Below are 15785 nucleotides of genomic sequence, written 5' to 3' on the forward strand. Positions count from 1 at the left end.
TGGAACTTTGGTTGATTCAGTGATACAAGAATGATATTTGGAAAGGTTGCTACTCTTGTGCATAAGCACAAACTGTATAATTTTAAAATTCTGGAGCAACGAGCTCAAATTTTGAAAATTTTTATTTTTAAAACGGCCTCAAAACTTTTAAAATTATAGAAAAAATTGTATCTTTGGTTGTGTTAACGCTACAGCGATGAAATTCAGGAATGTTGCTAGTTATACCCCATTTTTTAACTGCAGCAAATTACAAAATTCTGACTCAAAGATTTTAGAACATTTTATTTATAGAACAAACCCAAAAGTTTAAAAATTTTAGAAACAAATTGTATCTTTGGTTGTGTTGACGCTCCATCAATGAAATATGGAAAGATTGCTACTTTTACCTCATTAATTAACCGTACCAAATCACAAAATTCTAGAGAAATGAAACGCAGATTTTAGAAAGTTTTATTTTTAGAACTGATCCAAATGTTTCAAAATTTAACAAAAAAAAATTGGAACTTTGGTTGATTCAGTGATACAAGAATAATATTTGGGAAAGTTGCTACTCTTGACTTATGCATAAACTGTATAATTTTAAAATTCTGGAGCAACGAGCTCAAATTTTGAAAATTTTTATTTTTAAAACGGCCTCAAAAGTTTTAAAATTTTAGAAAAAATTGTATCTTTGGTTGTGTTAACGCTACAGCGATGAAATTCAGGAAAGTTGCTAGTTGTACTACATTTTTTAATTGCAGCAAATTACAAAATTCTGACTTAAAGATTTTAGAAATTTTATTTATAGAACAAACTCAATAGTTGAAATTTGAAGAGTTTGCTACTGTTACCTTTTTTAATAAATTTAATAACTGGATTTTAAAAATTATCACTTTTAGGGCGGACCAAAAAGTTTGAGAATTTCATACAAAAAATTGTAACTTTGGTGGTGTTGACGCTCCATCAATGAAATTTGGAAAAATTGCTACTTTTACCTCATTAATTAACCGTAAAAAATCACAAAATTCTAGAGAAATGAAACGCAGATTTTAGAAAGTTTTATTTTTAGAACTGATCCAAAAGTTTCAAAATTTAACAAAAAAAATTGGAACTTTGGTTGATTCAGTGATACAAGAATGATATTTGGGAAAGTTGCTACTCTTGACTTATGCATAAACTGTATAATTTTAAAATTCTGGAGCAACGGGCTCAAATTTTGAAAATTTTTATTTTTAAAACGGCTTCAAAAATTTTAGAAAAAATTGTATCTTTGGTTGTGTTAACGCTACAGCGATGAAATTCAGGAAAGTTGCTAGTTGTACCCCATTTTTTAACTGCAGCAAATTACAAAATTCTGACTCAAGAGGAGCAGATTTTAGAACATTTTATTTATAAAAGAAACGCAAAAGTTACAAAATTTTAGAAACAAATTATATCTTTGGTTGTGTAAATGCTACATCGAGGAAATTTGAAGAGTTTGCTACTGTTAACTCATTAAAAAACTTTAATAACTGTATTTTAAAAATTATTACTTTTAGGACGAAGCAAGAAGTTTAAAAATTTTATACAAAAAATTGTAACTTTGTTTGTGTTGACGCTACATCAATGAAATTTGGAAAGATTGCTACTTTTACCTCATTAATAAACTGTACCAAATTACAATTTTTTGAGCAAAAAACGCAAATTTAAAATTTTTTATTTTTAAGACGAACTCAAAAATTTTAAAATTTTATAACAAAATTATATTTCGCTTCATTGCTTCAACGATGAAATTTGATAAGGTTACTGCTTATACCTCATTTATTAACTGTGACTAATTACAAAGTTCTGGAGCAAAAGTAGACAGATTAAAAAAAAAATAATTTTTATGACAAGTTTCAGAATTTTATAGAAACAATTATTACTTTAGTTGTGTTTACGTCGCAGCAATAAAATTCGGAGAGTTTGATATTTTTACATCATTCATAAAACATACCAAATTACAACATTTTAGAGCAAAAAACGCAGATTTTAAAAATTTTTAATTTAGTAAAAAGATGTACTTATCTTTAATTCGAATTTTTATCTATTCTCTATACATGTTTTAGAAAAGTGATAATTTATGAAGTCAACGCAAAATTTAATTCGACGTTGAGCTATATCAAAAATATAGAGTGTTCCATTTATAATAAAAAAGTTATTTAACTTTAAAACCAAACAAAAACTTACAAATCACACTCTGTGTACAATTTTTTAATTAAAATGTCGGTTTTAAATAGGTCGACAATTTACTTATCTTGTAAACAAAGTTTCACATTTTTGGACCACTCTGTAATGTACTAACATTCCTTTTCCAAACCACTTATTTCCGATGTAGGGTGAAATTACACTTGCAAAAGCGCAGAATTTTTGCTCTTCCAATTTTAAAAATTAAAAACTCCTCTCCAGTTCACTTCGGTCCGCGCACATCAATGAAAATCGTCGAAAAAATCCCTTTTTTTTCAGTTTGTGAAACTAGAAGTGTAATATTTTCCATTTTGGCCTCCGGCAAAAATTCCACAAAAAATCCTCAAAGTGACTACTTTAACAGCAATGCTTTGATGGCAAAATGTGCGAATGTATTTCAAGTATTCCACGGATGGTTCAGCCCCCAGCAGCTTATCCAACCTATTTGAAATTTTTGTTTACATGCCATAAAACAGTTCTCTTTTATTGGAAAGTAGTTACGAAAATGATAAATCAAGCTTTATTCCGCTTCGTGCTGTATTTTATTTCAGCTCGTAAAACTGAAATTTTAATAAAGCAGTTTCACACGTGAAGTAATTTTCGAGAGTAGTTGGTCAGAAAAACGGGCAAGTCGCATTAATTAGTTATGCTTCCGGTCAGCGCCTCCAATCCCCATTTAATAAATATTTATTTATTTATCCCAGTCTATACTTTGCGTATGTTTTATTCAACGTTAAATTTCCGTTTACATAACTCCGACTGACGCCCTTCGAAGTTAATACGGTTTTATCGAATCCTGCACAAACTCAGGAAGGACCTTTGCAGACAATGGGTGGGTACGTGTCAGAGCAAATAGAGTGCTTTATTCGGGTTCACGTTCCATAATATCACGTTGTGTCGAGCAGTTGTGAAAATTTCATATAAAGGAATGTGGAAAAGGTCCAAATACATTTACACACAACAATCGTTTCTTTCGGAGAGGCTTATAACTAGGTTAGGATGTGTTGTTAAAGTGGCTCCGGCGAGACATGTTATCTGCGGTCGCTGAAAATGTTCCTGTAAAATTAAAAACTTGGGGAAAAGAGAGGAAAAAGCAAGACTTTTGCGGCGATCACGATGGAAATGAAAAGCGGATTGCGTGAAAATTGTATGGGGGCGCAATTTTTTTTTGAAATTAGGCTGCGAGTAACCACCAAAAATTTCCTCAGAGAGAATAAAAGTGGAGTCAATTGTAAATGCACCACAAAATTCTCTAGACAGAGACGGATTAAAACGAATCTAGGCTCCAAGAAAAAAATCTAAAGAATTCTGAATAAAAAACTAAACAGGACGAAAAATAATTTCTGCCGTTTCCTATAAAATTTTGTGTCTTTGGTATTTTAATTCTAAAAAAGTACAATTAGGCAAAATAATCAGTTTAGACTCGTAATATTAGCTGTGCTAAATTACAAAATATTACTTGAAGAAATGATGTTTTTATATTTTTTTAATGGAAAGATCAAAAAAATTTCAGTTTTTTTTTAACAGAAGTTTGTAACTTTGACAATTTTCATCCGAAAATAGTAGAATTTGCATTTGTTACCACTACCAAATTGTTTAATAACTGCGCTAAATTACGAAATTTTAGAACAATAATGTAAATTTTTAGAAATTTTTATTTGTGGAGGAACAATATTTTAACCGTTTTCTATTAAATTCCGTAACTTTGGAAATTTTGATCCTAAAGTGGCAGGATTAGGTGGTATTACTACTTTAGATTTGTTAATCGACTGTACGAAATTACAAAATATTACTTGAAGAAATGATGTTTTTATATTTTTTTAATGGAAAGATCTAAAAATTTTCAGTTTTTTTTAACAGAAATTTGTAACTTTGACAATTTTCATCCGAAAATAGTAGAATTTGCACTTGTTACCACTACCAAATTGTTTAGTAACTGCGCTAAATGACGAAATTTTAGAACAATAATGTAAATTTTTAGAAATTTGTATTTGTGGAGGAACAATATTTTAACCTTTTTCTATTAAATTCCGTAACTTTGGAAATTGTGATCCTAAAGTGGCAGGATTAAGTGGTATTACTACTTTAGATCTGTTAATCGACTGTACGAAATTACAAAATATTACTTAAAGAAATGATGTTTTTATATTTTTTTAATGGAAAGATCTAAAAATTTTCAGTTTTTTTTAACAGAAATTTGTAACTTTGACAATTTTCATCCGAAAATAGTAGAATTTGCATTTGTTACCACTACCAAATTGTTTAATAACTGCGCTAAATTACGAAATTTTAGAACAATAATGTAAATTTTTAGAAATTTTTATTTGTGGAGGAACAATATTTTAACCTTTTTCTATTAAATTCCGTAACTTTGGAAATTGTGATCCTAAAGTGGCAGGATTAAGTGGTATTACTACTTTAGATCTGTTAATCGACTGTACAAAATTACAAAATATTACTTAAAGAAATGATGTTTTTATATTTTTTTAATGGAAAGATCTAAAAATTTTCAGTTTTTTTTAACAGAAATTTGTAACTTTGACAATTTTCATCCAAAAATAGTAGAATTTGCACTTGTTACCACTACCAAATTGTTTAATAACTACGCTAAATTACGAAATTTTAGAACAATAATGTAAAGTTTTAGAAATTTTTATTTGTGGAGGAACAATATTTTAACCATTTTCTATTAAATTTCGTAATTTTGGAAATTTTGATTCTAAAGTGGCAGGATTAAGTGGTATTACTACTTTAGATCTGTTAATCGACTGTACGAAATTACAAAATATTACTTAAAGAAATGATTTTTTTAATGGAAAGATCTAAAAATTTTCAGTTTTTTTTTAACAGAAATTTGTAACTTTGACAATTTTCATCCAAAAATAGTAGAATTTGCACTTGTTACCACTAACAAATTGATTAATAACTACGCTAAATTACAAAATTTTAGAACAATAATGTAAATTTTTAGAAATTTTTATTTGTGGAGGAACAATATTTTAACCGTTTTCTATTAAATTCTGTAATTTTGGAAACTTTGATCCAAAAGTGGCAGGATTAGGTGGTATTACTACTTTAGATCTGTTAATCGACTGTACAAAATTACAAAATATTACTTAAAGAAATGATTTTTTTAATGGAAAGATCTAAAAATTTTCAGTTTTTTTTTAACAGAAATTTGTAACTTTGACAATTTTCATCCGAAAACAGTAGAACTTGAACTTGTTACTTCTACCAAATTGTTCAATAACTCCGCCAAATTACAAAATTTTAGAACAATAATATAAATTTTTAGAATTTTTTATTTGTGGAGGAACAATATTTTAACCGTTTTCTATTAAATTCCGTAACTTTGGAAATTTTGATCCTAAAGTGGCAGGATTAAATGGTATTACTACTTTAGATCTGTTAATCGACTGTACGAAATTACAAAATATTACTTAAAGAAATGATGTTTTTATATTTTTTAATGGAAAGATCTAAAAATTTTCAGTTTTTTTTTTAACAGAAATTTGTAACTTTGACAATTTCCATCCGAAAATAGTAGAATTTGCATTTGTTACCACTACCAAATTGTTTAATAACTGCGTTAAATTACGAAATTTTAGAACAATAATGTAAATTTTTAGAAATTTTTATTTGTGGAGGAACAAAATATTTTAACCGCTTTCTATTAAATTCCGTAACTTTGGAAATTTTGATCCTAAAGTGGCAGGATTAGGTGGTATTACTACTTTAGATCTGTTAATGGACTGTACGAAATTACAAAATATTACTTAAAGAAATGATGTTTTTATATTTTTTTAATGGAAAGATCTAAAAATTTTCAGTTTTTTTTTACAGAAATTTGTAACTTTGACAATTTTCATCCGAAAATAGTAAAATTGGCACTCGTTACCACTACCAAATTGTTTAATTACTGCGCTAAATTACGAAATTTTAGAACAATAATGTAAATTTTTAGAAATTTTTATTTGTGGAGGAACAAAATATTTTAACCGTTTTCTATTAAATTCCGCAACTTTGGAAATTTTGGCAGGATTAGATGGTTTTACTACTTTAGATCTGGCAATCGACTTTACAAATTACAAAATTTATAAAGCAAAAATACTTTTTTTTATTTTTTTTGTTGCGGATCGATCTAAAAATTTCTAGATTTTTTTACTAATACTTTTTGAGGCAAAGGCAGTAAATTTTAGAATCATTAGATTGCTAAATAGTTTTTATAATTATCGTGCAAAATTACAAAGTGTTAGAACAAGAATGTAAATTTTTAGGAATTGTTATTTTCTAAATAAAAAAATTGAATATTTTTCTATTAAATTTATAGCCTTGGCAATTTTGATTCTGAAACAGTATTAATTGGGGGTAATACCTAGTAGTAGTAACTAAAGACTTTCTTGTTTACTGTACAAAATTACAATATTTTCGAATAGAAAATAATTTTTTTTAGATTTTTTTACAGAACGATTCAAGAATTTCTACCTTTTTTATACTAGATTTCATTACTAGAAATTTTGATCCAAAAACAGTAGAATTTTGCGATGTTACTATAGGTATTTCTCAAGTAGTTTAATAATTGTGCTAAGTTGAAATTAAAATTATGGAATAAAAATGAGGATTTTTAGAATTTATTTTTAAAGACTTTCATTAGTATTTTATTAACTTCTCTAATTTTGGCAACATGGATTCTAAAATTTTGCGATGATACCATCTTGGACTTGTTCATTAACTGTACTAAATTACAAAATAGTACGATAAAAAATGGATAATTAAAGAAAAAAAATTTAATCGATTCAAAAATTTTCAGATTTTTTCTATAAAATTTGATTGACAATTTTGATCGTAAATCTATAGAATTTATAGTGGTTATTTCTACCGATTGGGGGTTTATTATACGTATAAGTTAGACAATTTTAGAACAAGAATAATAATTTTTAGAAAATATATTTTTAGAACAAACCAAAAATTTCCTGTTTTTTTAACTAAATTATATATCTTTTACAATTTTGTTATTAAAACAGAATTTGGAGTTAATACATCTGACTAGTTTTACAAACGGACTAAATTGTAATATTTTAGAACAAACATTTAAACGATCAAAAACTTTTTCTCAAAACGGTTTTCTTTTAAATTCGGTAGCTTTTCCAATTTTGGCACTGAAGCTGTAAAATTTGGCGACATGACCACTTTAGAATTGAATATCTACTGTACTAAATTACTTAGTCTTAGAAAAAGAAATAAAATTTTGGAAGTTTTGATTCCTCCTATTAATTTTTTTTATTTTATCTTTTTAAGTAATAAGTCATTTTGATAGTGAAACATTAAATTTAAGAACCAGTGCTAGTCTCCTAACTAGTTTTAGTAACTACGCTAAATTACAAAATTTTAAAACATTAATCTGAATTTTAGAAGTTTTTATTTTCTGAAAAACCAAAAAGTTTTATAGTTTTCTATTAATCTATTGTAACTTTGGCAATTTTAATTCTAAAACAGTAAGATTTGGCGCTGTTATTATTTTAGGCCTGTTTACCAACTGTATTAAAATGCAAAATTTTTATAGTTTTTTGTTCAAATCGATCAAAAAACTTTCACATTTTTTCGACAAAATTGCATAACTTTGTCAATATTGATTCTAAAACAGTAAAATTTGGAACTATTACTACTAATAAGTAGTTAAATATAAAGTGCTTAGTTACAAAATTTTAGAACAAAAATGTGAATTTTGAAAAAAAAATTGATTTTCTGAAGTATCGAAAAGTTTTTAATCTATGTCTATAAAATTTTATATATAAAAAACTTGAATTATATTGACTCTAATAGTAATATTTAGTGGAGCTACTAATTAGACGCTATTTATCAACTGAATTAAATTTCAACAGTTTATGACAAGAATGAGAATATTTAGAAACTTTTTTCCTAAACAATAGAAGATTTTACAAATTTTTTTTCAAAATTTTGTAGCTTTTGCAATTTTGATCTCAAAATCGTATAATTTGAAGGCGTTGTTACTAGAGAGTAGCGTAATATCTGTGCTAAGTTACGAAATTTTTGATCACATTTTTAGAAATTTTTATTTTTTGAATAATAAAAAATTCCAATTGGCTTATATTCATTTTTCTAACTTTGGCAATTTTCATTCTAAACTATAAGATTTGAAGGCATTACTGCTCTAGACCTGTTTATCTACAGTACTAAATTATAAAATTTTACGACAAAAAATAAACTTTTTAATTCTTTTTTCTTTTGTAACAATCTAAAAATGTTCAGATTTTTCTACAAAGTTTTATAACTTTGCCAATTTTAATCAGTACGATTTAGCGTCGTTTCCCCCTTTAACTTGTTTGTTTACTGTGCTAATTTACAAATTTTTTAAACATAAAATGGAATTTTATGCGGTTTTTCCAATTTTCATGTTTTTTTTAGTAAGTTTTATAAATTTGGCTATGTTTCTAAAAAATAGACAATTCAAATTGGACACCTTAAAAACACTCAATTCATTTTTAAGGTGTCCATTATTTCGTAATCTCACTCAAATCTCATTCAAATGTCAAAAATTAAGACCACCAAATTTTTAAATAATTAATTAATTAATTAATCAACAAATTTTACTCTGCTCAAATACGTCATTTTTTAAAGAGGGGGAAAAATCGATAGACAATTTTAAAAAAATTTAATGAGAATAAAAATTAAAACAGAAGCAAAGAAGAATCAATTTTCTTAAGCCCAATTTTTCTCACGCGACCCCCTTATTCCGCCTCTGCTAATAAATATGAAAATCTCAGCCTCAAAATAACACTGTCGATCGCATTTTTATAGATCGAAGCTTTATTAAAAGCTCCGCCATTCACGTAAACGCGTTTTATCGGCTCAGTTTTCATGGCAGTCGGCAATATTTCAGCAGCTGAAAACAAACAGTTCAAAATGAAAGAAATTATGAATAATTTTCAATTTTAGAATTCCTGCGTTCAAACGTTTCCTGTACATATGAGTTCGTGACTTTAATTTTGATCGTGCGGATCTTTCAACTTCTTAGGAGTGTCAGAGGCAGGACTCGAGCCATCTACGTGACTTCATTATTGTCACCACAGGCGTTTTTCTTCGGGAAACTTTATAACATCTTTTCATTTTCTACCGGAATATGTGGATATTAACTTAGGAAGACAATTTGCGGCGAATCGATGCGGTAAAAATGATTTTCTTCGACAACACGAGCGGTGGCGGCTAATTAGAACTTCACCAGCGAACATCTCCAGCGTTTATCCATCAAACGTGTCGTTGATGTGTCGGACAAGCTCCCATTAATTTAATTTGTTAATTAATTGCGGCCTACTTGAATTCAGCAAACGCAAGCAAGTATGTAACAATTAAAATGACAAATGCAATTGCTGCCATAAATTTAAATTTAATAACGCCACAGTAAACAAGAAATGATATATTGTGGGCCGCACTCAACTTCACTCTCCTAATAACTAATGAAATGTAGTTAACGGTGTATTTTTGTTGGCAACGCACTCGGAGTGATTAATCGGTAGGTGTTGTTGTCACTTCGGGAGCGGCAATATGGCGGCGGCATGTTGACAATACGAGATGAAACATGTAGCGATGTTGTCGGGGGTGGGGACAACAATTACACGTTTATTTGGGGGATTTTTAATCACGGAATTTTTGGATTCTTAAGTACCTGTTTTTAAAGTTCTCAAGACAACCAAAAACTCTAAATTTTAATTATTTTTAACTATCCTTCTTACATCTTTAGATGCTTCCTCGGTTCCGTTTAAGTTTTTGCTTAAAATTTTATTTAAATTTTGATTTCAAAACAGTCAAACTTGGAGTTGTTACTATTTTCGAGCAGTTTAGTAACCGTGCTGAGTTACAAAATTTTAGAACAAGAATGCGAATTTTTAGAAATTTTTATTTTCTGGTCGAACAAATTATTTTTCTACTTTTCTAATTTCTGTAACATTGGCTAATTTAAAGTTATAAATCGGCTTTACTAAATTACAAAATTTTGGATCAAGAATTTGAGTTTTTATTTTTTAGGCAAACCAAAATTTTTTTAGTTTTCTTTATTTAAATCTTTGATATCTGTAGAAATTTTGGTCCTAAAACAATAAAATTTAGTGAACAAAAGTTAAACAATAAAGATTAACTGTGCTCAGCTAAAACATTTTAGAACAAAAAGACGAATTTTCTCAATTTTTTATTTTTGAGATGAATAAAAAATTTTACCGTTATCTATAAAATTCTGTAACTTTGGCAATTTTAATACCAGAACAGTAAGATTTGCCGTCGTTGCCACTTTAAATTAGTTTATTAACTGTTGAAACATACAATATCTAAGGTACGAAATAGAATTTTTATAATATTTTTTTAGGAACGATCTAAAAATTTCCAGATCTTTTCCTACAAAATTTCGATTTTTTGACAATTTTGATCCTAAAACAGTAGAGTTTAGAGTAGCTGCTACTACTGAGTAGTTTATTATCTGTGCTAAGTTACAAAATTTTAGGACAAAAATGTGAATTTTTTAAAATTGTTATTTTTTTGAGTATTTATCAACAAATGTTATTCGTTCTCTATAAAATTCTGTAACTTTGACAATTTTCACTCTAAAACAGTAACATTTGGCAGCGTTATTATTTGTTTATCTGCTGTACAAAATTACAAAATTTTACTACAACAAATTTTCAATTGCTGAAGAAACAAAAATTTCAAAGGATTTTTATAAAATTTTTTAACTTTGGCAATTTTAATTCCAAAAAAGTAAGAATAAGCGATGTTCACTTTGGATCAGCCTGTAATGCCATTTAAAAAAAAAATGTTTGTAACATTTTAAGAAAGAAATTTAAAATTTACCGCTTTTTTTGTACAAAATTTAATATATTTGAGAATTTTGATTCAAAATCAATAAGATTTAGTCAATTTACTACTGTTGGGCACTTTAGTAAATGGGTTAAGTTACAAAAGTTTCGAATCAAAAAGAAAATTTTTGCAAATACTTTTTTTTGGATCAAAAAAAAATTTAATCGTTTTCTGTAAAATTTTATAACTTTGTCAATCTTGATTCTAAAACAGTTAAATTTGCGAAGGTTGCCATCTTAGACGTGTTTATTAACTTAACTAAAATACAATATTTTGCAACAAAAAATAGAATTTTTAGAATTTTTTTCAAAATTGATCTAAAAATGTTCTGATTTTTTCTACAAAAGTTTATATTGTTGGCAATTTTAATCCTAAAACAATAGATTTAAGAGTCGTTTCTTCTACCAAGTTGCTTAACATTTATGTTAAGTTATAAAATTTAAGAACAAAAAAATTTTCTGAAATTTCTATTTTCTGGAGTATCAAAAAATTTCATTCGTTTTCTTTTAAATTATTTAACTTTGACAATTTTGATTCTAAAACATCAAGAGTTAGTGGTGTTTTTACTTTAAATTTGTTTATTCGCTGAACTAAATTTGAAAATTTTAGGGGAAGAAACACAGTTTCTAAAATTTTGTTATGCCGTTGTTTACAAATTTTTAGATTTTTTTCTACACAATTTTATAATTATTGATAATTTTCATTCTAAAACAGTAGAATTTGGTGCCGATTTTACCTATAAGTAGTTTAGTATTTGTGCTAAATTACAAAATTTTTGAACAAGATTGTAAATTTTTAGAAATTTTTATATTCTGAATGAACAAAAAATTTCAACCGTTTTTTATTAACTTCTGTAAGTTTGACAATTTTTATTCTAAAACAGTAATATTTGGCAGCATTATTATTTTGAACTTGTTTATCTGCTGTACGAAATTACAAAATTTTACCACAACAAATCGAATTATTAGAAATTTTCATTTACTGAAGTAACAAAAATTTCATCGGTTTTCTATAAAATTTTGTAACTTTGGCAATTGTGCTTCCAAAATAGTAAGAAATAACTATGTTACTACTTCAGTTTAGTCTGTACACTGTGTTGAATTAAAACATTTTAGAATATAAAATGGAATTTTTAGAAATTTTTATTTTTGTGACATAAACTTTTTAGGAACGGAACTAAAAACTTTCCGCTTTTTTCTACAAAATTTATTATGTTTGGTAATTATGATCCAAAATTAATAAAATTTAGTCAAGTTACTTCTTTTGACCAGTTTAGTAACTGGATTAAGTTACAATAATTTAAAATCAAAAAGAAACATTTTGCAAATACCTCTATTTGGCTCGAAAAAAGCATTTAATCGTTTTCTATAAAATTTGATAATTTTGTCAATTTTGATTCTAGAACAGTTAGATTTGCCAAAATTCCCATTTTTGACGTGTTTATTAACTTTACCAAATTTTGCGACAAAAATTAGTGTTTTATTTTAAAGCGATCTAAAGATGTTCTGAATTTTTCTACAAAAGTTCATATTGTTGGCAATTTTGATCCTAAAACAATAGATTTGAGAGTTGTTGCTTCTACCAAGTAACATTCATGTTAAGTTACAAAATTGAAGAACAAAAAAAAATTCTATTTTCTGGAGTATCAAAAGATTTTATTCGTTTTCTTTTAAATTATATAACTTTGGCAATTTTGACTCTAAAACAGTAAGATTAGATGACAACTTCAAATTTGTTTATCTGCTGCAGCAAATTATAAAATTTAAGAACAAAAAATAAAACCTTAATAGGTATACTAAATTTTAAATTCTTGATGCACATAAATCCTTAATTTTTTCCAGATTTTCTAAATTTCATTTTTGTTTAACTCTTTTTTTGTTGGACACTTTAAAGTCCTCTTTTTGTGCAGTTTTTTAGATTGTCTTTAAAGAAATTAACATTTTTGTTTCTTACTACGTCTGTTTTAAAAAAAGTTGTAAAGTTGGATTTGTACTCTTCCCAACTAGAGCCCAGGGCGCGCTTTCCTCCAAACCCGTCTCTGTAATAATTACCCCGTCTCCCAAAAAAACCAAAGCTCTCAGTTTTTGATGTTTGAAGAAAAAGCTCTACACTGAGCAATTCCCGAAAGCTTTTGATAAAAAACGCGCCGGCGAAACCCGCGCTTTCTTTATACTTCAAATATATTCCCACCCCCTTTAAAAATAAAATAATTGTTTCAGATCAATGAAAGCTCCTTGAAACACATTCCAGTACCCAACGCAATTGCAACAGACAACCGCCGCCAACCCCGCATCACCCAGTCAGCCCTTGAATTGGAAATTGACAGTAACACGTTCGAAGGTGGTAAAGCTCGGCTTCAATGTGTTGCGACTTTATTCCATTTATATAAAAGAGAAGTAGAGCTGGTGCTGGAGGAGGAGAAGCCGAGGCCAAGACCGTCCTCGGAGCTGCGGACCAGAGATGCCTCAGGTAAAAAATTATTTTCTTAATTAATCATCCTCCGTTTTATTTTTCTTTCAACTAAACAAACAAAATTTGTTGTGATTTCGTTATTGAAAAATCGTCCAGTGTTTGGGGACTTTTCATTGACGCAAAATGCTTGTTTCGATGCAAATTCTGCCACAATTTTAGTCGCGTCATTAAAACGTATTTAAAAACTTTTAATCACTTTTTAAAAGCAGCGTTTCATTAACTGTTGTTTGGAAAGTTGGAATCGGTGTAATAATTTCGTGCTATTGCTTTCTTTCTATCTGTTTTATACGCTTTGGAGCCAAGCAGCAGATTTTTTTATTTTTTATTGTCTACCTGTTTTATTTCACTTTTGCCACTTTATCTGACTAAAACATATTCAGAGGCTATAAAACTCAACATTACAAAGGAGCTGTACCAATCAGTACAACTACAAATAAGGAATTAGCTTCGTAGTAATTTCATTAGTATTGTAATGTGCTATAGACACTTGTAATGTACAACGTTTTATCTACGACTGCTCACGGGTGAAGAAAGCAAACATTTTTACAGCTGGACAAAATCGAATGTTATCAAATGAAAAATAAGTGACAATAATATAACTAATATAACTGACTAGTTATATTAACCAACTTGTTCGTAAACTAGTTATTAAATCACTCATTTTAGTTGCGTAATGAGTAATTGTATAACTAGTCGTATAATGAAAAATGCGTTATATAATATACTCATTATACAACTGTACAATTTACAGTATATTATATAACGCATTTTACGCATATACTAGTTATACAATTACTCATTACGCAACTAAAATGAGTTATACAACTTTATAATGCGTAAAATGCGTTATAAACTGTAGAATGAGTATATTATAAAACGCATTTTACGCATATACTAGTTATAAATTTACTCAGTACGCAACTAAATTGAGTTATACAACTGAATAATGCGTAAAGTGCGTTATATAATATACTCATTATACAACTGTATAATGCGCAAAATGCGTCATATAATATACTCATTACACAACTGTATAATGAGTAAATTATATAACGCATTTTTCATTATACGACTAGTTATACAATTACTCATTGCGTAAATATAATGTGTGATTTAATAATGTGTGAAAAGAAATGCGTTGTATAATATACTCATTATTCTCACCTCTAAATAACTATCTATAATCTCAATACTTCATATTTTTCATTAACCAACTTATTTGTAAACTAACTATTAAATCCCTTATTTTAGTTGCGTAATGAGTAATTGTATAACTAGTCAAATAATAAAAAATGCGTTATATTACGTTATATTACGTTATATTACGCGTTATATTTTACGCATTATACAGTTGTATAATGAGTATATTATATAACTCATTTTACGCATTATACAGTTGTATAATTCATTTTAGTCATTCTAATCGTATAATGAAAAATGCGTTATATAATATACTCATTATACAACTGTATAATGCGTAAAATATAACGCGTAATATAACGTAATATAACGTAATATAACGCATTTTTCATTATTTGACTAGTTATACAATTACTCATTACGCAACTAAAATAAGGGATTTAATAGTTAGTTTACAAACAAGTTGGTCAATGAAAAATATGAAGTATTGAGATTATAGATAGTTATTTAGAGGTGAGAATTTCAGCTTCCAGTGGAAGTCGCGGGTTCGATTCCCATTCAAGTCGCATTTTTTTCATATCTCTACAGGTCTGAACAAAACACACACCTGTGATCACCATTAAAAGTTGTTCAATAATGAGAATCATTAATGAACGGTCGCAGGAAAACAGTAATTAATATAGTCGCAAAGCATAATTTAATTAACGAGTAAATAACGTGTAATTGAATTAAAACCAATCTGTTTCAATTGTAATTACCTCTAACCTGTGGCTGTGTATTAAAAATTCCACCTCCCACGCTTCGATCTAACTCCGAAGATCCCAACAATTCGTTTCTTTGCCCAAACTCCGGTGTTTGTTCAAGAGATGCTCGAACTTTGAGTTAATTTTATATTTTTGTTTACTTGAGCGAGCTAATTGTTTTCTCAATGCGAAATGAAATATTTTCTCTGGAAATTAGTTAGAATATAACCGCACTGTGCTTTGTTATGGCCACGAATAAACAAACGTTTCGAGGTTTTATATAAATATTGACGATGAATAGGAAAAAAAGCGATAAAATAATATGTCAGAATGACGTGACGGACGTCAAGAATTTTTATCGGAAAGGAAACATGTGACATC

The 15785-nt window shown here is 27.8% G+C and overlaps 1 protein-coding gene across 2 annotated transcripts in view; it reads left to right on the forward strand.

Annotated features, from left to right (window-relative positions):
- Window positions 1–15785, forward strand: part of LOC148176330 (uncharacterized) — a 183430-nt gene that overhangs the window by 95026 nt on the left and 72619 nt on the right. For both annotated transcript variants that reach the window (XM_088034284.1, XM_088034285.1), the window contains exon 5: window positions 13269–13518. In XM_088034284.1, coding sequence (XP_087890410.1) covers window positions 13269–13518 — 250 coding nt within the window. The remainder of the gene's footprint in view (window positions 1–13268; window positions 13519–15785) is intronic.

Source organism: Gnatocerus cornutus, chromosome 4 (genome assembly GCF_029298725.1).
Source record: "Gnatocerus cornutus isolate USDA-ARS CGAHR chromosome 4, icGnaCorn1.1, whole genome shotgun sequence".
Classification (NCBI taxonomy): Eukaryota; Metazoa; Arthropoda; class Insecta; order Coleoptera; family Tenebrionidae; genus Gnatocerus; species Gnatocerus cornutus.